The 27,426-nt window shown below is 39.5% G+C and overlaps 1 protein-coding gene across 4 annotated transcripts in view; it reads left to right on the plus strand.

Moving 5' to 3' along the window:
• The window catches only part of PHACTR1 (phosphatase and actin regulator 1), a 594,370-nt gene that overhangs the window by 13,200 nt on the left and 553,744 nt on the right, over positions 1–27,426 (plus strand). For all 4 annotated transcript variants that reach the window (XM_032141776.2, XM_032141777.2, XM_032141782.2 and 1 more), the window contains one exon: positions 20,397–20,543. In XM_032141776.2, the coding sequence (XP_031997667.1) occupies positions 20,397–20,543 (147 nt within the window). The remainder of the gene's footprint in view (positions 1–20,396; positions 20,544–27,426) is intronic.

Below are 27,426 nucleotides of genomic sequence, written 5' to 3' on the forward strand. Positions count from 1 at the left end.
AAAGTAGGTAGACAGAAAGTGAGAGAGAGGTTCTTTGAATGCTCCCCACATGTTATATTTGGGCCTGCTCGATGAATGATGCAGCCCTTCCCTGAGAGGGAGAATACAGGAGGATGACCAAGATGAAGGTAGGAAAAAGAAATTGCATTTAAAGCACATTGAGTTTGGAGATCCTACAGAATAGCCAAGCCTAGATTACCAGTATGGAGTAAGTTCCATGGATCTAAAGCTTGGTATGGAGATCTTGAAAACCATCCAAAATATTCTATGTTCCTCAACAACTCCTAAAATAATTTCACTAACATGTTTTACATTGGCCTCTGAATATGTGGTTCTACTGGGCCTTTAATTTTCCTTTCACATTATTTAGAAGATTGCGAGATTGTTTAAAAAAACATATTTTCTAAATGAAAAGCTTTTTCTATAAATACAAAATTTTGTTCCTAGCACCAGTACTTACAATTAATACTCTATTTGAAATATTTACAGGAGCCAAATGTTTGAAGTCATTAAGAATATTGCAAATTCTGGTTTGTATTTTTATAATAAGCAAAATTCTCACTTAACACTTATAAGGTCATTAAAAAAACACACGTGTTTTGTTTAAAAAAAGAAACTCAATGCAGCTCAATCATTGTATATAACTATAGCTTGTTCCAAAATGCTGCAAAGGAAGAGGAAAAAGGGAATTCAGCTACAGCTGGTTAAAAATAGACCTTCCTTTTTAAAAACATTTATTTTAAGTTCAGGGATGCATGTGCAGGTTTGTTACATAGGTAAACTTGTGTCATGAGGGTTTGTTGTACAGATTATTTCATTACCCAGGTATTAAGTCTAGTACCCATTTGTTATTTTTCCTGACCCTCTCCCTCCTCCCACCCTCCGGCCTCCAATAGGCCCCAGTGTGTGTTGTTCACCTTTATGTGTCCATGTGTTCTCATCATTTAGCTCCCACTTATAAGTGATAACATGTGGTATTTGTTGCTGCATTAGTTTGGTAAGGATAATGGCCTCTAGTTCCATCTATGTCCTTGCAAAGGACATGATCTTTTTCTTTCTTATGGCTGTGGTACATATACATCATGGAATACTATGCAGAATATTATCTATCTATTTCTTTATTTCTTTATTCATTTATTTATTTATTTGAGATGGAGTCTTGCTCTGTTGCCCAGGCTGGAGTGCAGTGGCATGATATTGTCTCACTGCAACCTCTGCCTCCCGGGTTCAAGCAATTCTCCTGCCTCAGCCTCCCGAGTAGCTGGGATTACAGGTGCCTGCCACCATGCCTGGCTAATTTTTGTATTTTCCGTAGAGACGGGGTTTCACCATGTTGGCCAGGCTGGTCTTGAGCTCCTGACCTCGTGATCTGCCCGCCTCGGCCTCCCAAAGTGCTGGGATTACAGGTGTGAGCTGCCATGCCCGGCCATATTACCTTTTTAAAACCCATGCAGTAATATATTCTGTTTCATTTAGTTGATTATGCACTGTTTGGTGACTAAATTTGATAGGTGACAGGCAGAGAAGAAACTGCTTGGCTTAGCCCAGTTGAATTCTTGTCTTTGAAAAGCAAGACCACATTCCAAACATCACACTGCAAGAGATATTTTTACATTAGCCTTATATCTGATGCTGGCTTAATTATCTGGATATGCACACTGAAACTGCAAAAGAAAACGAGAGTAAGCAGACTCATACTATGTGCCAAGGGCTTTGTATTTATTATCTCATTTTATCTATAAAAAGGAAATTTATTGGGCACATGATATTGACCCCATTTTACAGATGAAGTAATCTATGTTTCTAATAATCAAGTGACTTCCCAAGGTCACAGCTATTCGTAATGGAGCCAGAATTATAATCTTGAGCTTTTAGATTCTTTCCACTGCAACTGGTGGTTCTACATTATTTTGGCAACCATGGAAATACTGGCAAAGACATCCATGTACGGGCATGTGGGGACGGACAGATGCTCATGTGTCGCCACACATTCAAAGGTAGAATGTCTCAATGTTGTGCGATACAAATGTGGCAATGGAGCCATTTTATGTCATTATACTCAGGTTCAACTTCTTAAAGGAAAGTTTTACCTTTTTTTTTTTTATTTGGGAAACTATCAAAATGGAATGGTGGGGCCTCTGACCCTTAAACTGAGTTGCAGAATATGTGATTTGCTTGCAGTTCCTGGGAGGTGCGGGAGAAGGGCAACCTGCCCGAGTCTCCACAGGAGTTTCTTACAATACACATAACTTGTTTTTCCCTCTCACTACCAATGCAACATATAGTAATTATAGAAAATTTTAAAATATATAGGCAAACAACAAAACAAAACTCAACTAGCCCCATCATCTAAAAATAGGTATTCTTTACAACCTGGTGAATATTCTTATATTCTTTTTATACACATGGGCACACACGGATTTTTTTTTCGGTGTTGCTTATTTTAAGACATTTTTATTATTTATTTTTCTTTAGTTCTAAAAAAATGGGGTACATGTGCAGAACGTGCAGGTTTGTTACATAGGTATACGTGTGTCGTGGTGGTTTGCTGCACCTATTGACCCATCCTCTAAGTTCCCTTCCCTCACCCCTCACCCCAAAACAGGCCCTGGTGTGTTTTGTTCCCCTCCCTGTGTCCATGTGTTCTCATTGTTCAACTCTCACTTATGAGTAAGAACATGCAGTGTTTGGTTTTCTGTTCCTGTGTTACTTTGCTGAGGATGATGGCTTCCAGCTTCATCCATGTCCCTGCAAAGGACATGATATCATTCCTTTTTATGGCTGTGTAGTATTCCATGGCACACACAGATTTTTCTAACTTAAATCAAGCTCCTCAGATTTATTGCTTTTAATTTTTCTATATCTTAATAAACAATAAAATAATTCTTTTTACCTTGAAGTAGTTCATTCTAACTGAATTATGAAATAATCAGACACAGTTTGGGCTATGATGGAAAGGTCAACCATGCTTTGCTTTTTCCCAGTGGGTGACTTTGCCAGCTGGGTTGATGTCCCTGGATCTGTCCTGCCATTATTTACTAGACAGTCTCTGACTAATACCTCGTGATCTAATCACTGTCATCAGCCCATCTGTAGACACAACAGAATGCAAATAAAATATCTATGTAATCTATATTGGGTGGTTCTTCCTTCTTAGATTCATACATTTAGAAATTTTTATGTTCTTTCCCCTCTACAAACACAATGTCTTCTCCTTATTATAGACGGATGCATTTTATTATGTATCATGAGCAAATGCCAGATATTCGTAATGTTTCATTTAACAGGATATTTGTAATGTTTCATTTAACAGTATAATTACTACAATAATAGGACATCAGAGCTGGAAGGGACTTAATTTAATTAGCTCATTTTACAGGTGGTAAAACTGAGGCTTAGGGAAGACAGGAAAAGCAAACACTGTTTATTAAATACCTAACATATAACAGAAACTATGCATATTTGTTTCATTCGAAACTGCAAACCTATGAGTTAGATATTATTGCCCCTAATTTATAAGAAATTAAACCTCAGAATGATCAAAAATTGACCTAATACCACACAACTATGAAGAGGTGAAGCCAGGATTCAAACATGAGTCTTTCTGGCTTCACAGTTTTCCCCTACAACATCCTGCCTTTCTGGAGAGAAATAGCTTAGCTAAACCAGATGGAGGTAGATGGTAGCACAGCAGGAGCCAGAACCCAGTTTCTCAATGTCTCATCCGTGCCCATATCTCTATATCCTGTTGTCTTCTTGTATATGGGGCTCAAATAGGATTAAAGCCCCTGCAGCCTTTGCCTCTGAAGTTATTTTGCAAGTAACCAAGCCCAGGAGTTTGCCACACAAACATATGTCCAAGTATATATCACTTGTGTGTACGCTGAATATGAATTAGAAATACTAGAACCTTTAGATTTCAAATGATGTCATTAATTACAGCAACTATATTGAAAATCAGCCACGTGGAAGATATAAAATCAAAATATATGAGTCTTAATGTTACCTGTACTATGAAATAAGATTGGAAAAGTGACTTCTATATCTAAATGAGGAATGCTCAACATTTAAATAATAGAAATCTGCTTGGGTCTCTGCCCAACTCAGTTCAACATACAAAGCCTGAAGTACATTTTCTTTTTCTGCATCTAGCATGATTTAGCAGCCAGCCCCCAGCCCCTCTGCACAGTGTCTACTTTAAGAAACTGGGAGGAAAGGAAGCAATGAACATTTGTTTCCCGCCTACCATTTGTCAGGCTCTATGTTAGGTGTTTTGCATTTATTATATAATGTTTTATCCTCCCAAGGCCCAGTGAGAGAGTTTATTTTATTTCTAGTTTACATATAAGGAAACCAAAGCTTGGAGAGCTCACTAACTTTTTTATAAGGTCTAATAAGCTTGGGAATTATGCCAAGGTTTAATTTCTCAGCCACAGCCTTGCTTAGAGCTGGCTAGTAATAATAGTCTTAACATAATAAATGTTTACCAGGAATTTCCTTTGCCAGAGACTATGTGAATTATATGTCTGAATCCTTGTAATGGCCCCAAGTTGTGGGTACTATGTTAGTCCCATCTTATAGATGTATAAGAGGTAAGTGACCTGCATGAAGTCATGCAACTATTAAGCATGACATTTGGATACAAAGGAAGGCTAACCTCAAAGACTGTACTGTTAACCATTACTTCCTATTGTCTGGAAGAAAAATAATATCCACATTATTTTGTTAATATATTCATACAAGTGAAAATTATAAAGTGCCACAAGATGAGCAGAGACAAAGGAAGAGAAAGTTACTGTAGTCTCATGGTGGTACTGGAGACAGGAATAAAAACATTTCAGCCATAGAGGATGGGCGGAGTTTAGACATGTTCAGATGGGGAGAAGGAAAAGAAAGGTTTTCCACTGGAAAGATTTGTGCTGTCATTTAATTTTTGTTTTCTGTCTTAAAATTTGCTAATAGTTCAATCAAACTGGTTAAGATTCCGGTTTTCTGATAGACATAGATAGTATTAGGCATTAACAATTGATGCTCTGAGTCCATTGTGAACCCGCAGTTATTGCTTTTCTATTGTTGTGTATCAAATTACCCCAAAATTTAGTGACTTAAAACAACAAACACACTATCTGACAGTTTCTGTGGGTCAAGACTTAAGGAGAGTCTTAGCCGGGCTGTTCGGGTTTAGGGTCTGAGGTGACAGTCACGAGGTTGGCTGGGGCCGTAGTTAGCTGAAAATTTAACTGAGGCTTTCAAGGTGGCTCATGCCCATGACATCTAGCAGGAGGCTTTGATGCCTTGCTACATGAGCCTCTCCGTAGGCTGCTGGTGTGTCTCATCACATTGCAGCTGACCTTCCCCAAAGCAAGATCCCAAAGAGGAAGCAAGGCAAAAGCCACAAGACATTTTATGACCTAACCTCAGAAGTGATATACTATCACTTATAGCATATTCTTGTGGTCACAGAGACCAAGCCTAATTCACTGTAGGAAGAGATTACACAAGGGCATGAGTGCCAAGAGTCGGGGTTCATCAAGGGCCATTTTGGAAGCTGGCTACTGCAATACACATGTTTTGACAGGGGCAGGACAATTTCAAAAGAAAGAGGGAACATAGCTCATACACTTAAACCGTTTTTGTTAATATGTCTCACATCATCAAGTGGTTTCAAAATTAGGCACAGTATTGCATAATTATATAGGCTGTCTGGGAGAGAAGTCACCATACCAATGTTAGGGTAGCTATTGAATTGTCTTTCATTCATCTATATACAGGCAAAAAGAAAAGCTAGGTATTCACACTTTAAAGAAGAGTTAGAGCAAAGTCAATATTTAGACCCATATTGTTATAGGAAACAGGGCTGGCTTCCATCTCTTTGGGAGCTACGTCCTTCAAGGTATGGCTGCACAAGTTGTGGACTTGATTCTTCCTATGAAGTGAATGATGTATCCCTGAAGCTGTGCAACATTAAAGACCTAAGTTGGAGCCCAGAGGAACACAGTAGAGCTGGAACCCTGAGCTGCAATAGTAGAAACAAGGCAGCCACCTCCTCTCCCTGCGTAGCCCACAGAATCAGCCACATACAAAAGGGAACAAATATCAGAACTTTGTGTAGTGGACAGCTCCTTTAATGACAAGTTTAAGCAGAGAGAACTGAGCTGTACCAATAACATTTCCTCAGCTGTTTTGTTTTCTAGCAAAGTATTCATATGCATAGAAAAAGAAAAATGTTCCAGGATCTATGTACTAAATTTAGTTGTAATAAAAAGTCCAAAAAGCTTTTTGGTATATTTTTGTGAAACCTATTTAAGATTAGCAAGTTATTACCAAAAGGCGGGTTATTATAGTTAATGATATTCATTCCCATCATTTACATTTTGTAGCTTTTCATGAATGATTTTCAATATTGCCACTATAATTAGTGATATTGTACTGGATTTAATTGTGAGGTGTAAAACTTCTTATATTCCTAACTCATGTTAGATGTGCAAAATGGTGAAATATACTTCATCTATACAGCCCAGATTCTAAATCTGCCTGACTATAATATACCAGAATCAATATAAAAATTCAAAGACTGCCAGTAAGTCCAGGACATTTTACCCTTAATATCAATACCGTATTTGTCCACAGCCTGTGGGACTATCTGACAATGATAATATTTCAGAAAAATTGAAAAGTAAGGATGCGGCATCATCTCTAACCTTTGGAAACTCTCCTAAATAGAAAAGAATAAACTTTTTTTTTACAATCACTTTCTAACTTAAAAAATAATAATTTAAAAATACAGAAATTTGCAAAAATGATATAGTACAAAGAATAGATATGTACTCTTTTCTCAGATTTACCTATTAAAAATTGTTTCTAGGCCTTTTGGTTAAAGTCAAGTGTAGATTCACCTATTAATAACGTTTTACTCCATTTGCTCTCCCTTGTCTCTATCGATCTATTTGTCTAGAGAGGAGTGTAAAAACGTGTGTGTGTGCGTATGTATGTGTACATACACACACACAAAATATATACACACACACACACACATTTTTATACTGTGTGTATATATGTACATGTACGTGTGTATATATGTATATATACATATACACATGTACATATGTGTACATGTACGTATACATACATATACACATATATACACACACAGTCACGTGTTTAACAATGGGGATATATTCTGAAAAATGTGTCATTAGGCAATTTTGTCATTGTATGAACATCACAGCGTACTTACACAAACCTAGATGATATAGACTACTACACACCTAGGCTATACGGTACAGCCTGTTGCTCTAGGCTACTAACTTGCACAGCACGTTTTTGTATTGAATATTTTAGACAACTGCAGCACAATGGTATTTGTGTATCTAAATATAGAAAAGGTACTGTAAAACTATGGTATCATAATCTTATAGGACCACCATTGTATATGTGATCCATCATTGACCAAAATGCCATTATGTGGCACATAACTGTATATATACAGAGGAGATATTGTTTTATACACACACACACACACACACACACACACACGCACACATATGTGTTGAGAGAGATGAGGGAGGAAATATATATGTATGATTGTGTGTATTTTTATATGTGATTTTATATACAACTTTATATATATATACACATCTGATTTTTTCTGAACCATCATAATCCTTTATTCCTAATACTTCACTGTGTATTTCTTTCTTTCTTTCTTTCCTTTTTTTTTTCTTTTTAAGAGACAGGGTCTCTGTCACTCAGGCTGGAGTGCAGTGGTATGATGATGGCTCACTGCAGCCTCAAAGTTCTGGGCTCAAGTGATCCTCTTGCCTCAGTTTCCTAAGTAGCTGAGACTACAGGCAAGTGCCACCAAGCCCAGCTAATGTTTTAAATTTTTTTTTTTTTTTTGAGACAGAGTCTCGCTCTGTTGCCCAGCTGGAGTGCAGTGGACCGAGCTCTGCTCCCTGCAAGCTCCACCTCCCGGGTTCACGCCATTCTCCTGCCTCAGCCTCCTGAGTAGCTGGGACTACAGGCGCCCGCTACTGCGCCTGGCTAATTTTTTGTATTTTTAATAGAGACAGGGTTTCACCGTGTTAGCCAAGATGGTCTTGATCTCCCGACCTCGTGATCCACCCGCCTCGGCCTCCCAAAGTGCTGGGATTACAAGCGTGAGCCACTGCACCCGGCCTAAATTTTTTTATAGAAACAAAGTTTCATTATGTTGTAGAAGCTGGTCTCAAACTCCGGGCCTTAAGTGATCCTCCCTCAAAATGCTGAGATTATAGGCGTGAGTCACCATGCCTGACCCATTTCTTAAGAATAGGAATAGGCCGGGCACGGTGGCTCACGCTTGTAATCCCAGCACTTTGGGAGGCCGAGGCGGGTGGATCACGAGGTCGGGAGATCGAGACCACGGTGAAACCCCGTCTCTACTAAAAATACAAAAAATTAGCCGGGCGTGGTGGCGGGCGCCTGTAGTCCCAGCTACTCGGAGAGGCTGAGGCAGGAGAATGGTGTGAGCCCGGGAGGCGGAGCTTGCAGTGAGCCGAGATTGCACCACTGCACTCTAGCCCAGGCGACAGAGCAAGACTCTGTCTCAAAAAAAAAAGAATAGGAATAGTGTCTTCCATAACCACAGCACATCTATCACCTGAAATAAATTTCACATTGATACTTTAATTTAACATGCTCCTTGTATTTCAATGTTGTCAGTTGACCCAATAATGTCCTTTAAAGCACTTTCCTCCTCCAGGACAGGAACTAGTCTAGGGTCAACTCAGTCTAAGGTTAGAATCCAGTACTGTTCTTGGGGCAGTCTTCTTTTGCCTTCTTTAACCTGGAATACTTTCACACCCTTAATTTGTCTTTAAAAACATTGGCATTTTTGAAAAATATAGTTCCCTTTCCCTTTAATTTTGTCTAACATTTTCTCCTGATTAGACTTACGTTTATGCATTCTAGTCTGGGGTGCTCCGAAGGCGGTTATGTATTTCCCTAGACATCACTTCTAGAGGAATCCAACGTCCATCTCTCCCTCATTGGTGATGATAATTTTAATTGCTCAGTGAAGGTGCTGTCCTGTTTCTAGTTTGAAACTAATAAGTGTATAGGGGGAAACTTTAAGGCCATGAAAATATCCCGCCCATCATTAAAAATGTTCCCCTAGAGTTAGCATCCCTTATCGGTTCGTGCTTGATCTTTACTATGATGGCTGCAAAATGATGATTTTTCAACTTCTGGCACTTCCTCCACGTTGACGAGCCAGCTCTCAGTATTCTAGTATAAGCAGGAGCCAGGCTGGGCGCATTGGCTCACTCCTGTAATCCTAGCACTTTGGGAGGCCGAGGCAGGCTGATCACTTGAGGTCAGGAGTTGGAGACCAGCCTGGCCAACATGGTGAAACCCTGTCTCTACCAAAAATACAAAAATTAGCCAGATATCATGGTGTGCACTTGTAGTCCCAGCTACTCAAGTGGGCTGAGGCAGGAGAATCCCCTTGAACCCGGGAGGCGGAAGTTTCAGTGAGCCGAGATCACGCCACTGCACTCCAGCCTGGGCGACAAGAGTGAAACTCCATCTCAAAAACAAAAACAAACAAAACCAAGAGCCTTCCCCATCCTGAATTTATTATATTATTTATGTTTTTTAAACCAGTTTTAATCTACCCATTTTTTATCAAAACTAATGAGTACCCTTATATAATGGTTTATTATTCATTAGTGGACTTCATTATTTTTGTGTTCAAATTGTCCCAGATTTGGCCCATATAAGCCCCTTCAAGCTGACTGCTGCGTTCTTGTGACACGTCCTCTGGCATTTTGGGGAATGCTGTTTAACAAGACATTGTAAGGCTTAACTGTCCACAGCAAGAAGCCCACTGTCATCATTCTTTTCTTATGCCTTACATATACTTCCAATTCAGTTATCTGCTGTTCTGTTGTTATTTTTAATGCAGCACAAAATGCTGGGACCTGAATCTTTAAAAGATCATCATTATCAGAAATAGATATGATGATAGCCTAAAAATAAGAGTGAGACACACCAAAAAAAGGCAGAATTTTGAAATAGTGAAATGCTGATATGTATAAAGACAGCCCAAGTCATCAATACATTATTTTAATTGATTAATTAAATTTCATATTTATTAATACTGTGGTTTTCTAAGTATTAGTACTTATCTTAAATGCAGTAATTCTCAAACTGATTTCTGCATCTTAATAAGCTAGAAGCTTTTTATAAATAAATAAATAAATTTATTTATTTTTGAGACAGGGTCTCACTCTGTTGCCCAGGCTAGAGTGCAGTGGCACGAAAATGGCTCACTGCAGACTCGACCTCTTGGTACAAGCAATCCTCCTGTCTCAGCCTCACCAGTAACTTCACCATAGGCACGTACCACCATGCCCAGCTAATGTTTAAATTTTGTAGAGATGGAGTGTTGCAATGTTGCCCAAGCAGGTCTCAAACTCCTGGGCTCAAGCAATCACCCTGCCATAGCCTCCCAAAGTAAATCCAAAGGGATTACAGGCATGGGCCACTTTACCGGGCCTTATTTTTTAGTGATATATAACATGTGTAGAGCAACATGCACAAATATAAAATGTGTGACTTGAACTTTTACAAAAGTTATCACCTTTTCTAAAAAGTACAACCACGACCCAAATCAACATACAATTCCCTACATTTCAAAAGATTTCTTTGTGCTCCTTCCAAGACATCTCTCTCACCAACCTTCTATTGTGGTATATGAGATTTGCTTATTCTTGAACTTCATGTAAATGGAATCATGTGATATGTAGTCTTTCAGGTCTGGCATCTTTTGTTCGACATCATATCTAAGAGATTCGTCCATGTTGCTGCCTGTAGCAATAGTTTTTTTTTTTTTATGTCTGACACTGTATGAAGACATTACAATTATGTTTATACATTTTCTTGTTGATGGATTGTTCCCAGTGTGGGGTCATTATGAATAAATCTGCTGTGGACATGCTGGTCCATGTCATGGTTCTAGTATGTTTACCCATGTTTATGTAAACAAAGTCTTCCAAGGTGATCTTTACAAGTGATGTTCCCATCAGCATTGCATGGATGCTCCAGTTCCTCTTATTCTCACCAATACTCGCATTAAGTGATTTTAAAATTTTAGCCAGATTATAGCCTCATTGAGGCTATAATTTGAATCTACCTCTAAGTAATGTCGCTGAGTATCTTTTCATATGCTTATTTGAACATTTGAAAATCATTTTTTGTATGAAGTGTCTGTTCAAGTTTTTGGTCCATTTAAAAAAAATTGAGTTGAGCTATCATTTTGTTGCTGTTTAAGGAGATCTTTTACATATTCTGGTTATAAGTCCTTTGTTAAATATGTATTGAAAATATCTTCTCCCAGTCTGTGGCTTGCTTTTCCAATCTCCTAATGGTGTCTTTCTTATTTTTTTTTCTTTTTTTTAAGTAGGCATATAGTTTATTTTTACCAAGTTCTTGAATACATAAACAGAAAGATGCTTGTAATATTCTCTTATTCTCTTATATCCTTTTAATAGTTTTAAGATCCATAGTGATAACCCCTATTTAATTCCTGATATTGATGATTCATATCTTTTTTAAATTTTACAAGTCTTGCTGGAGCTTAATCATCGATTTTTTTCTTTGGTAAAATGATATTTTTGTTTCATTTATTTTTCAACTCCTGAAATTTTTAATTTCCTTGACCTGCTTTTATCTTTATTAATTCTTACCTCCCATTTGCTTTAGATTTATTTTTTCTTCTTCTTTTAAGTTTCTAAGATAGAAACTTACATTATTGATTTTAAATATTTTCTCTTATCTAAATAAACATTTAGTGCAATAAATGTCCCAACCAGCACTGTTTATCTCACATACTTTAATATGTTACATTTTTAGTGGTGTCTTACGATGAACAGAAGTTCTTAATTTTAATGGCATCAACATGTCTATGTATTCTTTTGTGATTAGTGATTTTTATGCCCTGCTTAAAAATTTTTTGAAGGTCATAAAAATATTCTTTTATGAAAAATTTTTCTTTTAGAAATATTATTTTATTATTAATCTTTAATAATATTTTATTATTAACCTTTAATTTTCTTATTAACCTTTCATATTTAAGTCCATGATCCATTTGGAATTTAATTTTGTGTGAGGCAGGGATCAAGGTTTATTTTCTTCCACCATATATATACTTGTGTAACCACAAACTATTTCTTGAAGAGTCCATCCTTTCCCCACTATCTTGTAGTGGGACCCTTGTCATAGTCAAGTGACTGTTCATATCTAGGTCTGTTTGTAGGTTCTGTATGCTTTTCTGTTGATCTATTTATCTTACTTTCTTTTTGTGTTCTATGTCTTTATAATAAGTCTTGATATCTTCTACTGTAATCCTCCAACTTTACTCTTATTTGTCAAGATTGTGCTGGTCTTCTCCCTCTGCATTTTCATATACGTGTTAGAATCTGCTTGTCAAATTCCAAAAAAAAAAAAAAAAACCCCACTGAGATTTTGATTGGAATTACATTGAACCCATAGGTCAATTTGACAAGACTGATGCCTTGATAATATTGTGTCTTTCAATCCATGAGCACGATTATTGCATATTATCTCACTTTTCACTTACTTAGGTCTTCTTAATTTTTTTCAGTAATGTTTTATAGTTTTTCATGCAGAAGACTTGCTCATCTTTTTAAAAATTTATTGATAGATATTTGATGGTTTTGATGCTATTGTAAATGGTACTTTAAATTTTTCATTTTCTAATTTTGCTAATATATAGAAAAGAAATGATTTTAGGGGGGATTTTTTGTCTGTTTTTATAAAGCGAAAGCAAGTTTGTTAAGAAAGCAAAGGAATAAAAGAATGGCTACTCTATATCGGCAGAGGCATGGGCCACTCAGCTGCTTATACTTACTTCCTGATTATATGCTAAATAAAGGGTGGATTATTCACAAGCTTTTGGGGAAAGGGGTGGGCGGCTCCCAGAGCTTTGGGTTCCTCCCCTTTTTAGACCATATAGAGTGACTTCCGGATGTTGGTATGGCATCTGTAAACTGTCATGGCTCTGATGGGAGTGTCTTTTAGCATGCTAATTCATTATAATTAGCATATAATGAGGAGTGAGGACAACCAGAGGTCAATCTGGTTGCCATCTTGGTTTCAGTGGGTTCTGGCTGACTTCTTTACCACAACCTGTTTTATCAGCAAGGTCTTTGTGACTTGTATCTTGTGCCAGACTCATATCTCTTCCTGTGACTTAGAATGCCTAATTTTCTGGGAATGCAGCCTGGTAGGTCTCAGCCTTATTTTACCTAGCCCTTATTCAAGATGGATTCACTCTGGTTCAATGCCTCTGACATTCCCCTCTCCCTTTTTACAAGGGAACATTTAATCCTAAGGGTTGTAGAAGGACAAAGATCCAGCTTCCATAACTTCTTCAGGTTGAATAGGGGTGATGATATTCCTAATTATTAGGGTCTCTGGTACTCAGGGTAGAGAGGGGCTCAGTTACAAAGCATACATATGGCAAGGGCCATTCATAACTCTCAGATCTGGCAAAAGATGATATCTGGAAGAATCATAAGTGTTCAATTTAAGAAAATATTCAGTAAGCTTATCCGGCATTCCTACACAAAGAGTACAACAGCAGATATATTCCACAACAGTAAAGGAAAATTATTCCAAGTAAACTAAATAAGAAGGCTTTCCATGAACTGGGCAATTGTTGGAACCAACCTGATATGGAGTCACTAGCTGATTCCAATATGTGCCCAGAATTAAGAGTATTGATCCAGATTATTGCATTACCCATCCCTTTTGTTTCTTCTGAGCAGCACCCAGAGATCACTTGTTAGTTCACAAGAATAAGCAGGGTTAGTCTAATTTGCAGGAAAAAAAAAAAAGTAAAAACAACTGATGAGACTAGAATCTAATAACAGGTGAACCATAGTTCTTGAAACATAATTTTTCTCTCTCCAGTCTCCCACTTTTGCTAAAGACAAATCATAATAGAACCAATTTGTTTGCAAAAGTAAACCTTAGTCTTATACTTGCCCTGATTATTTGTATAAAGTGCAGCAGAATAATTACTTTTCAATAGGCTTTTAAATTAGCTTTGATAGAACTTTATTCCACAAAGAAACTTAGGTAAGAGTTTTCTAAAGCCAAGCCCAGCCATGGCTTTGTACCATTAAATATCTATATGATTCCTCTCCTCTTGAGGTCCCTAGATAACCTGGGCTGCTGGGCCTATCAGAAAGTGTTATTCTTTGGGATCAATTTAACAAGAAGAGCTAACTATCTTAAATATATATGCACCCAATATAGGAGCACCCAGATTCATAAAGCAAGTCCTTAGAGACCTACAGAGACTTAGACTCCCACACAATAATAATGGGAGACTTTAACACCCCACTGTCAACAGTAGACATATCAATGAGACAGAAAGTTAACAAGGATATCCAGGAATTGAACTCAGCTCTGCACCAAGCGGACCTAATAGACATCTACAGAACTCTCCACCCCAAATCAACAGAATATACATTCTTCTCAGCACCACATCGCACTTATTCCAAAATTGACCACATAGTTGGAAGTAAAGCACTCCTCAGCAAATGTAAAAGAATAGAAATGACAACAAACTGTCTCTCAGACCATAGTGCAATCAAACTAGAACTCAGGATTAAGAAACTCACTCAAAACCACTCAACTACATGGAAACTGAACAACCTGCTCCTGAATGACTACTGGGTACATAACGAAATGAAGGCAGAAATAAAGTTATTCTTTACTTACCATAGGTCAGGAGCCCTGTACAGGTACTGTGTAGACAAGGTGAGGCCAGTTTTCCCAAGGGGCTTTTATTGGCTCTATAAGTCAAAATTGCTTCCTTAAAGGGAACCATGCCATTCCCATCAAAGCCTTGGTAAAATAACCAGTTTCTCCAATTGTGTCCTGTTGCAAAAGAAAGCAGATTCTTATTGCACTTATGCTAACAACTATATTGCCATAAGTTAAGAATATTCACAAATAGTTTCCAAATTTTGGAGAAATCAGGAAGAGAGAAAGAAATGTGCTCCAAATTTTGTTCACAGGAATATATTTTACTCAATTGTTAAAAGCTGTCAATAAAAAGAAAAGTTTCCTTGACTCCAAAATTGGCCAATCAGTGCTGCAATCTATTTCCTTTGGGTCTGGAGTCTCCTCAATATCATCCCTTCACGGTTCATAAGGAATATGTTACGAGAAAAGGTCCTGATCCAGACCCCAAGAGAGAGTTCTTGGATTTCACCCAAGAAAGAATTTGAGTCAAATCCATAGAGTTAAGTAAAAGCAAGTTTGTTAAGAATCCAAAGGAATAAAAGAATGGCTACTCCATAGGCAGAGCAGCAAAAAAATGATGTTTTATACTGACATTATATCCAGTGACATTGTGAAAATTACTTATTTCTAATAGTCTGTGGATTCTTATGAATTCCATAGGTATAAAATCATAACATATATGACTAATAACAACTTTATTCTTGCCTTCCAATCATTATATCTCTGAAGTTTTTTTTTTTTTTTTACTTGCCTTACTTCCCTGGCCAGGACCTCCAGTATAATGTCAAATAGAAGTGATGAGAGTGGATAGAGTTGAGAGTCTTTTGAAAATCTAGGTATACAGGTCTCATCTCCTCAAATTCTGATTCAGTAGGTTCAGATTGGGGGCCTGCAAAATAGACATTTTAACAAGTATTGCAAGTGATTCTGATGTAGGGGTGTCCTGGAAACATATTTTGAGTAATATTTTTAAAGGGTAAGGTTTACTCACTTGAAAAATTTTCTTAATGGGGATGGAATATCACATCCTTCTTTCTCCCTCCCCTTCTCACCTCCATCCTCTTCCACAGCAGATGGATGTATGAAGTGTAATCTTCCTGAGCACTCTGTTGGGCTGCTTCTTTTTCTTTGGCTGTAGTTCTGGATATAACACACATTTAAGAGTCTACAGTGTTAAAATGTTGACTGGTTTTAGGAAAAGAAAAAGAGAAAATGCCTTCTTCCCAAGTCAGGAGTCATATTTAGAAAGAAGCAATCATGGGTGGCAGTGGGGTGGGGAGGGTACATAAAAACTACATTTAGAAGTCATTGAGGTCACAATTGAATTCAATGCTTCTGTACAGACACCTATATCCACATATGCACACATGTAAACAATCATGAGGGTGTTGCCACGCAATGGAAACAGCATGAGGGAGAAAAATAGATTCTCAAGGATGCAGAGTTACATAAAATAGACTTAAAAAATAGGAAATCACCTGGGTAGAAGTACGGATGCCATGTGGTATTCTAAATATAATTCATTCAAAGGACCAATGGGTTTCTTAGATTAAGAGACAAAATACACCACAGATATTTATGGAAAGCAGAGACACAAGAATAGCTACAAGTAACACTAGAGTATTGGAGTTAGGCAGTGCCTTTAAGATCATGATATCTGACCCTTGCATTTTTATAGTGGAGGTGAATGGGACCCACGCTGGTAGAGTGACTTGCCCAGTGTCACTTGGGTGGGGTAGTAGTACTACTGGCAGTGGCACCCATCATCTTAATGCCTACCCCCAGGGCTCTTCCACTGATGTCATGCAGCCAGATGTATTATGAAAAGAGGTCATGAATATGAAAGGAGTCCCAGAGATTAAAGAATGTGGAAATATTGGGACAAGCCCATAAAAGTGAGTCCTTTGTATAGGGTAGCAGGAGAAACATAAAAAGGCACTGACTGATTTTGTGTGGAACTGTTACGAAGACTAAGGAAGGGTGTGAGAAAAGAAAGGGAAAGTAAAAAGAGAATAGAAAAAATTAGATGAAAGACAAAGAAAAAGAAAGTAAATCACACAAGTCAAGAAATGGAAGATAACAATTAGAAATAAAAATGTGACAAAAGAATTCAAGGCTGGACACACTGGCTCAGGCCTGTAATGCCAACAGTTTGGGAGGCTGAGTTGGGCGGATTGCTTGAAACCAGGAGTTTGAGACCAGCTACGTCAACACAGTGAAACTCTATCTCTACAAAAAATATAAAAATTAGCCAGGCTTGGTGGAGGCATGTAGCTGTGGTCCCAGCTACTTACGAGGTTGAGGTGGAAGGACTGCTTGGGCCTGGGGAGGTGGAGGCTGCAGCGAGTTAAGACTGCATCACTGCACTCCAACCTGGGTGACAGAGTGAGAGCCTGTCTCAAAAAGAATTCAATAACACAGAGATAAATGTAGTATTTCTATGCCAATTTTTGTCAAAAGTTTAGCTATCTGGAATTATTTCAATAATAAAATAGCCTATAATGAAATAATACAAAAGTGCATTTAAACTCCTTTGAAGAAGGATAAAGCTAAAGTGGTAGCAATATTAAGTTCCTAATCCTCTAGAATGTTAAGTGAATAAGAAACAGAAATTCAAAGATGTACTTCTCTGAAATGGCAGAGCTAAGTGTAGATATTCCTCCAGATGACTTTATCATTTTTCCAGAGACATGGCTGATGAATGAGAATACAAAGGAATGGGGAATTCCAAATTCTGAACAATCAAATAGATTGCATTAATTCACAGGAGGCACCATTTATACAGTATTTAGAATTGTTTATTTCCTTACATTTTGCACTTCCTTAAGAACCTGAACCCGAAAGCTGTAACCAATAGATTGGTTTACAGCCTGTTAGTCCTTTAAAAGTATTAACTTTCATAATTCATTTGATGAGCCATAGGACTCCGTTGCACCTCTTGGAAGAGGTGGCCTTCACTTTAAAACTATGTTTAACAGTGATAAATGGGACATAATAATGAAACATATGTCATAGAAAAGTGAATCTGAAAGGTGGCTCATCAGTCAAATATATATACTTAGCAAATCCAAATACTAGTTAAGGGCACAGGATTTGAAATCAGGCATACATGGATTTGGTCCCCAGTTCAGCCACTCATTCGTTATGAGTACTCACAACCCTCCTTCACTTCTTTTCTTTTTTTTCTTCTTCCTTCTTCTCTCCCTCCCTCTCTTCGTTTACTTTATTCAAAAATAGCTATTGGTCAGCTGTGGTGGCTGATGCTTGTATTCCCAGCACTTTGAGAGACCCAGGCAGGAGGATCCTTTGAGGCCAACGATGTGAGATCAGCCTGGACAACATATTGAGACGGCATCTCTACAAAAAAGAAAAAAAGTAGTTAGGCATGGTCGTGCATGCCTGTAATCCTAGCTACTCAGGAGGCTTGGCTGGGAGGATTGCTTGAGCCTAAGGAGGTCAGGGCTGTAGTAAGTTAAGGTCATGCCATTGCACTCCAGCCTGGGAGACAGAGAGAGACCTTGTCTCAAAACAAACACAAAAAAACTTGCTGAAAATTTAATTACTATATGCTGGGTTCATGCCATAAACTAATGAGCTAGTCACTTCACATTTCTGAGAAAGAACAGGAAATGTTTATAGCTCAGAAATTTGTGGTACGTCACTTAAGCAAAGGTGCAGAGCAAAAATGAGCCAGATATGTTGGGGTGGCTCCAAGCAGACTGGAGGTAAATAATGAGAGATGAGGATGGGAAAGACAGGTTGCAGAGGGCTCTGAATGCCAGAGAAGCAGATTCAGATTAACACAGAGAACTGGCCAACAATTAGAAATCAGATTAGGGAGATAGCCTAGCAAAAGATGGGATTATTTCAAGAATGATGGATTACTAAATATTTCAGAGAAGCCAAGAAAGAATTAGTTTTGACTATTAGAAGGACACGGATAGAAGGCTTTTAAAATAACTTTAGTTGAGTGGTGAGGACAGAAACCACGAGAGGACGGGGATGAAAGGATGAGATTGGAGTGTAAAAGCAGAGACTGATGGCCAGGAGTTCCACGGGAAGGTTAAACGGAATGGGAAGGAAACATTATGGTACAGATAGAGGAAGCAGAAGGCCAAAGGCAGGTATATTTTTCCTAAAATGAGTAGTTACTATGCATGTGTGAAGGTAAAAGACCAATGAAGAGAGAAGAAGATTCTAGAATGAGAAAAGGCAAGTGGAGAGTTAGAACTGACCGCTGAAGTGGAGAGGGAGGGCTTGCACAGTCAGATCAGCACTTCCCCTGAGTCCACACTGAGATGCCCTTTGCAGCAGGGAGGGAACCAAGGTAAGATTTAATCTGTGTACTCCAGGTGGGCACTTATTAGATAGAAGCGTGGTAAACTCAGGCCACAAAAAGACTAAGTACCTACAGCTGCAGAAAGACAAACATTAAAGGGTTTAGCCCATCAATAGGTTCAGCAGGAGCATCAAGCCATTCTTATTCACACCCTAGAAACCTTTCTAGGTTCTTCTGCTGTGTTACGGGGAGGGTTGCAGGGGGCAGTGCAGGCGTTCAAAGAAATGTAAAGTCCCCTTGATCACCTCTCCTGCAGAAACAATGGTGCCAGGTTGTAGAGGCTACAAGTCCAACCCAAACACTATTATTTGTGCTCTAAGTGACCAAATAAAGAGGAATTCAGTTAAAATGAATGAGTACTTATGTAGAGATAAACACATCCCAGAAGTTAGTGGTTAGGAAAGGCCACTCAATTCTGCATGCATATGCCTACTTTACATTCAAAATACCAACTCTAGAAACCTTACTGCCAAACTGCTCCCAAACTTGTAGACATTTTTCCTCCACTCCCCACCTCTAAGTTGTAAGGGGGCAGATACGAAAACTTGTGAGGATTTCAGATCTAGTTCTATCTCTATTTGAGCTCTTGGCTGGCAGTAAGGGAGTAGAGAGGGCTGGGCTGGGTACAATGCCCTCCTCTATGACCAGCGGTACCAGGGCTTGCACCCCAGAAGTGGTAACTCCACGCAGGGAGCTGGGACTGCTGGCGCGGCACGCTCAAATAGAGCAGCCTGTGGGTGAAGGAGACCGTAGTGTGCACTTGGGCAGCGTAAGCGCGTTTGGCGGGAGAGGGCACAGTGCTGACTGGGCATCTCTGCGTTGGAGTCGTCCCTTTCGCATGAGCCTATCTGTGCCAAGGGCTGGAAACTGGGGCTGCAGGCGGGAGGCGGGGTGTCAGCCGAGAGCACTGGCCCCTGGGCCCTGTGGCTGGGAGAGGAGTCTGGGGGAGCCCCGGGCGCCAGCCAGGGATAGCCTGATCTCTGCTCCAGTCCACAGATCCTTAACGGATTTTCTTTCTCTCCCTTCACCCCTTTCTCTCCTTTGCTCTCTTTCTTTCTCTCTCCCCCTTTTTTTTCTTTTTCCCTCTCTTTCCCACTCCCTCCCCACCCCTTCCCTTCCTCTCCCCTCCCCTTCCCCTCCTCCCTCCCCTCCCCCTCCCCCGTGTGCGAGCCTCTTCCTCTCCCCTCCTCCCCCTTCCGCCTCTCTCCCTCTCCCTCCGTCTCCTTCTCCCTCTCAGCTCGCCGGGCGACCCTGCTCCTGCCTCCCACATTAATGGCGGCATCCTCGGAGGATGATATAGACCGGCGGCCCATCCGGAGAGTGCGCTCCAAGAGCGACACGCCGTACCTCGCGGAGGCCAGGATCTCCTTTAACCTGGGGGCAGGTAAGAACGCCCCTGGCGCCGCGCCCCCGCCCCCGCCCTGCTCCCTCCCGCCCCTCCCGGGCGCCCTCCCCGCCGCTCCCCGCAGTCGGGCGCTCAGCACTCGCGCTCTTTGTGTCTCCGGTGCGCAGAGGGCGTGTGTGCGAGCTACGGGGTGGGGGAGGGCGGCGCGTGCAGCCCCGCATCCGCCCGAGTCCCACGCGGGCTTCCCCGGCACGGGGAGGAGGAAGTGCTGTCAGTGACCACAGTGATCCCGGGAATAACCCGGAGCCCGGGCCGCGCGCCCATGCGCAGGCTGCCGGCGCGGGGTCTGGCGAGGCTCCCCGGGCGAGGTTGGCTGGCGCGGCTACTACGGGGTGGAACTTGTTGGTGACATTCAGACTCTGTTGGCTTTGACGGGTTGACGCCGCCGCTGCGGTGTGGGAGTGGAGAGAGGGGGCGGGGCTGGCCGCCAGGAACGGAACCTTTTCCTTGCACCAAGCAGCTGGGAAGCTACCGTGCTAGTCATAATAGCATGGTCTGGAGAATACACGTTAGGTGACTTGATGCTGTCCCTGGAACTGGTGCCCAAAGTGGCCCAGATGGAATTAAGTGAAAAGGGTAACTGAGGTACATGAAGGAGAGAAGAAATGAGAAAGGAAGATAGAGAGGAAAGGAAGGAAACAAGGAGGGAAGGCAATGGGGTGCCAGGGAAGGAAGGAAGGAAGGAAGGAAGGAAGGAAGGAAGGAAGGAAGGAAGGAAAGGAGGGAGGGAGGGGAAAGGAAAGCAACAGGAGGACTGAGGGATTCAGAGTCAAAAAATGCCTCAGTTGAGTCCACTGAAGGTTACTCAATGAGAAAAGCCCAGCACCTACTGTTCCCTCTGCTGCTGCTGCTGCTGCTCCCAACTCGCCTCTAGAGTGCCTTACTCGTGTGGGGTCACTATCACTGGGAAGAAGCTGTTCACCACTAACTTCATAGCTCTGCCTTTTCTGAATGACTCCTAAGCTTCCATCCTAGTTTGTTTTCTCTTCCTGTCCAAGGTCCCTTATTATTCTAGCAACTACAATAAAAGTGAGGGCATTTTCCTGAAGACTGCCTTTCAAAATAAGTTTAAAAAGCAGATGATACCTTTTGCTTTAGGAAACTAAACTCTTGGAAATGGGACTACAACAAAATGTGTGTGTGTGCGCGTGTGTGCGGGCGCGCATGGTGCATGTGTTGGAGCAAAGAGAACCTTCAGATGATGGGTATTTATGCCCTGTTGAGAAGTTTCGACAAAAGAGAAAACTCTGCATAGAAAAACAAGATGCACTGACTAAGCAACCATACCCTTATGGCTGGAAGAATGGTAACTGAATGTGCCAGAGTGGCCAACTGCCTTGGAATATAATTTTCCTGTCTTGATGATTAGTTGTTTTAATCATGTATATCTTGTCACTTCTTAAATGTTTGCCTCTGACTTTGGAGCTGAAGACAAGTTTATTTAGGAAGATTTGGCATTTTCTATGGCATGCTGTAGTAGTCCATGGTTCCCACTTGGGAATTGTTAATCCCCTACTTCGGTGTTCCAGATTCAGCATATGGTTGTGAGGGGTCTCACAAAGGACCGATAGTTTCTTTTAGGAGCAAGATTGTTTTCCCAACCAAGTGATATTGGAAATTAGTCTATTGACCCCTTTGCTTAGCCCAGGAGGAACAGAGCCAAAGCAGCAGTTACTAAATGTTGTTTACCTTCTACTAGTACTTTTCGAACAAAACAATAAAATAAAGTGCTAAACAAGAGTTTCAAGTTTCAGCTACTACTTAATTACATTGAGCCACTTTGTCACCAGATTAAACCTAGTGACTTGCAATCTTTTATTCTGTTAAATTGCTCTGGAGTCCAGTTTAAAGATTGGCTCAGACAGGACTTATCTCTGTTTCATCTGGAAATAAATAAGCCAGACAAGCACTCAGTCCCTTCTATATGTCCCTTAAAATACTCCTAATGTAAAGTGTCAAGAAAGACACCAGTAAGAGAGAAATGCAGAGGATATTTTTAAAGGAGGAAGGGCATTAGCAGCCTGCTCTGTACTGCAGTCAGGGGAGCTGTCCTCCCTTGGTGGTGCTGAAGCGAGACAGAGAAGTGACTAAGGTGGACAGTGGAGGGATGGGTATTCTTTCCCTCCTGTGATGGAATCCCAAAGAAAATGCATAAGATCAGGCTACCAAAAACTTTTTCATCCCTCTCCACCTACATTTGCTGCCTATTTACTACGCATCACGCCTACTGCTCCGCTGCTCAAATCAGGCGTTTATGCTCTAATTTTGCGCCAACTGCTCACTCCTGGGGCTTGTTTATTTCCAGCTGGTTTCTGGTTGCTTCCCTAACAAAGTAAGATCCACTCACAGATGTGCCTTTCCCCCGCATTTAAGAGTAATTGTAACCCCTGGTTTTAAAAGCAAACAGCCTTGTTTATCTCCTTAAGCAGCAAGTTGTAATTAAACTATTAGTGTTGTTACCAGCATTGCTGAACAGAGAAGCATGCACACTCCCAATAAATTACATAATCTGGGCATAGAGATAATTTTGTTTACGTCTTAACCACAATTTATGAACACTTAAGCACGGAAGCAGTCCTGTGCCCTTTCTTTCCACTCCTGCCCCCAATTACTTATTGTTTACTCTTTCCAGAGAAATTTTTTATTGGCTTAAACTATTTATGTTTAATATTGGCTTTCCCACACCACTAATTTTACATAAACCCATGTTTGATATTTTAGAGGTTTAGCAATGCTTCAAGGAATATCTATACATATATTCCTTTTACTTGGCTATCACTAAATCATTAAACTAATCGTCCAGTTGCCAAATAAAGTGGACTGGGCGTTTTGAATACTAATTAAACACTTAAGGATTTTTCAACTACACCCTATCTCCAACACTACTTAATAATATCATTTCAGAAATAACTCTGCAGCTTGAGTGAAGGATATACTTCTTCACCTACAGTGGCAAGTCAGTCAAAGAATAGCACCAAAATGTGGGTCTTTCATCAATGTATGAAGATGTTAATTTCAAGTTTCAGCTAAAATGAGAGCATAGATAACAGAAATTTTCTGAACCATGACTTTTATTTTTCTAAGAGTCCTTTTTCTAGTTTTTTAACTTCTGTTCAGCATTTAGTAGACACAAACATTGATAGATGATTGAAGATGGTATGAGTGCAAAAGAAAATTAAGTCAATATATCTGTTAAAGGTTACCCAGACACATCAAAGATTAAAACATTCAAAAAGGGATTTTTCCCCTAAGGAATTCAAATGTGTTAAAAGGATATCCTGGAACAGAAGAGTCTGTTCACACTATTAGTAGCAAGTGTTTCTAATTGTATTCTCACTTAGAATGAACCCATCACTGACATTTATCTTGTAAGAGTGTAGCCTGCCTTATGAGGTCATTCATTCACTGCACTGCAGTCAGTGCAATGAAGAGTGGCAGCTCATCTGGCAGGTACTTTCCCATGGGCTAGTGTACTCTATTTATCTTTATATTGACAGTATATGGAGGATTACCTGATACATAGAAGTTGCTGAAACTGAAAAACTCTATAATTACACACTAAAGTGAATGAAAGTAAGTAGAAAAATTAAGCACATCTTATATTTCTTAAAGGGGTATCAAAAGAAGGAAAGCAAGTCATCGTGATGATTTAGGATAGTTTAAAACACAAAACCAATATTAGGCACTATTGAGAAAAATGTGTCCTTTTCTAATCATAAGGAGGTTTAACTTCTGTTGATATATCAGAATTGCTTTGTATGGGGGAGATTTTAAATTAACAGTATGGTCAACACCAGCATAATTATTCTCTTTGGAAAGCTGAGATCTGTTTTGGTTCTGGATGTCTACCAAGGACAGCTGTGTCTGGCCTTCACTGGTCTCTTTCCCCCTTTCAGGCCCAGAGGACAATGGCAGTCGGAACTGGCTTGCTATGGTTTCCTATAAGGATGGATGGGTCTACAAAAAGAAGTTATAAACTAGGTCCCGGGGTACCTCTCTTCCACCCTTATCGCTTAGCTAAATAATGGAGGCCCATGATATAGAGAAGTGGCAGCTCAGAATGTGCCATCATCACTTAGCAATGAGAACTGTCCCTAGGCAAATTGTAAATATATATATATATTTTTTTTTTTTTTTGAGACAGGGTCTCACTCTGTCACCCAGGCTGGAGTGCAGTGGTGCCATCTTGGCTCACTGCAAGTTCCACCTCCCAGGTTCACGCCATTCTCCTGCCTCAGCCTCCCGAGTAGCTGGGACTACAGGTGCCCGCCACCACGCCTGGCTATTTTTTTTTTTTTTTTTGTATTTTTAGTGGAGACGGGGTTTCACTGTATTAGCCAAGATGGTCTCGATCTCCTGACCTCGTGATCCACCTGCCTTGGCCTCCCCAAGTGCTGGGATTACAGGCGTGAGCCACTGCGCCCGGCCTGGCAAATTGTAAATATTATTGCCATCCTGATCTGAGATTGCTTCACCAACCTAAAGGTTTTGATAGGCATCCTCCTTCACTCTTTTACTGAAGAATGCCAATGTGTTCCTCACTGTATTTTTTGTTACTGATTGTAAATTGAAGGCAGACCATGTAGGTCTGGCTTTTATTTGGTGGCCCAAACTCTTCTTTTAAGTATTGCTTCCTGTATTTGGTAGGCAGAATTCAAATGGTGGATCTCACAGCTCACCAGGAGCCTCTAGTGTGGAAACCTTCCTTCCTTCTGTGCTGTATATAGTTAGAGCTAGCTAACCTGATAATCTCATTGTGTCATGCATTAAGATGGTACCAGTGAAGATCATCTCAGATAGTGTAATGAATATTTAAAAGGTACAAGAAAGTAAGTACAGTTGGCCTTCAGCATTCATGGGTTCCACATCTGTGGATTCAACTAACCAGGGATGGGACATATTTTCAAAAAATGAATGGCTGCATTGTACTGAACATGTAAAGTGTTATTTCATTATTTCCTAACTGATACAATATAACAACTATTTACCCAACATTTACACTGTATTAGGTGTTATAAGTAATCTAGAGATAATTTAAAGCATACAGGAGGATGTGTGTAGGTTATATGCAAATACTACACCATTTTATATAAGGGATTTGAGTATCCACGCATTTTGTTATTCGCAGGGGATCTTGGAACCAATCTCATGGTTACCAAGGGATGGCTGTAATTAACACTATGAGTAAATGGGAAGCCCTTTCCCATAAATATTTAATTTGTGAAAGAACTTGAATGCAGAATCTGTGTTGGGTAATTAAATTTTCTTAGAATCTTTGGTCTGAGCATCATTATTATTTTTAAACATGTAAGTATGGTATTTACAATTATCTTATGGCTACATGGTAAATTACTTTTTTGGTTTGTCTATATATGTCTATATAATTTAACTCTATAAAATCCCACAGAGGCGTGTTTTATAGGAAATATGTGAGGCAAGAGTCAGAAGAATTTGATTCTAATGCATCACTTTCCTAAGACCATGGGCAAGCCATTTAACCTTTTGGGGTTTGATTCACTCAGCTCTAAGATGAGGGTTTTGGATTTAAAGTCTCTGAAGTCCCATTCAATCTAAAAATAACTGATACTTCTAACTCTAGCTGTATTACTGGATACGTCCTATACCTGATTTTATAGATAGTCTTATTCGTTGTATAAAACATATAAAATAGCCTCATTACAATAAGAATGAAAATATTTGATCACAGCAAAGTTATGGAAATTTTTGAGTTAAAAGAAGAATGCATCTCTATTATATAGGCACATTTATATACAAAATAGTAGTTAAAATATTTTTAATTTGAATATTCAGGGATGAGAGTCTTAATACAGTTGATCTGTAGATATTTGTTGTATAATAGAATAAGATATTAAAGAAATTTTAGCAATAAATGGAGAGTGAGGAAACTAAATACTAATTCGGCTCCTAATTGGCATTTCAAGTGTTATAACCTGTTCTCCTTTATAACTAATTTAAATGGGTATGTAAGATCTATATTTCCCCTTTACCCTTTTAGATTACCAGGGAAGGTAAACATGTGGGCAGACCAGCTAAATGGCAGAATCCTACAAAGCAACAAAGTATGTCTTTGGAATTCACAGAAAGAAGGATCCTAACCTCTAAGCACCGACCTAGCCATGAACTACAAAGAAACTTCTTCCCCTTTTTCTTCACGGGCATATAAACTGACAGGTTCATCACCTACCAATCATAATAAATGCAGCAGAGGCACACTGATACATTTTCATACATAGATTCTAACACTAAAGCAAAAAAAAAATGTAAAGTTATTTATGGAGTCACTTTTTGACATATGCAACTTGAATTCATGATCATTATTTAGTGTATAAGAATTAAAATTCAGGTGGGAACAGAAGACAATTTGTAGAACTTTTTTTCTCCTTAAGTTCATGGGGTGAAAAAGGGGACATACATTACAGCCAATGTCTTGTAAGGGCCTGAAAGAATAGTTGATATAACATTTTCTTCATTGTATGGTACAAGAGAAACTCTAATATTTCGTATTTTGTTCCTCACTTTCCTTACCCACTTTGGTAGGTGCTAAAGTGGATGTGATTTCGGGGTGGGGGAGTGGGCAGTGTTGACATTTTAATTGCTTTAATTTACAAGTCTTCTATATAATGAAGGGTAGTTAAATAAAAGACAAAATCAATTTTATGGCCTTGTTGAATGATGACAGATTAGCATAACTTTCTACACAGTTACTGAAGGACAACAGGAATAATATCACACTAGTAGATGTTTAACATTTGTGAATCTAAGTGCGATGCAAAAGCCTGTAGGCTGTCTGTTGATCTTTTTTGTCACATTTGTATACATTAAACTAGCAATTCAGCAGCAG

Source organism: Hylobates moloch, unplaced genomic scaffold (genome assembly GCF_009828535.3).
Source record: "Hylobates moloch isolate HMO894 unplaced genomic scaffold, HMol_V3 SCAFFOLD_20, whole genome shotgun sequence".
NCBI classification, from domain to species: Eukaryota; Metazoa; Chordata; class Mammalia; order Primates; family Hylobatidae; genus Hylobates; species Hylobates moloch.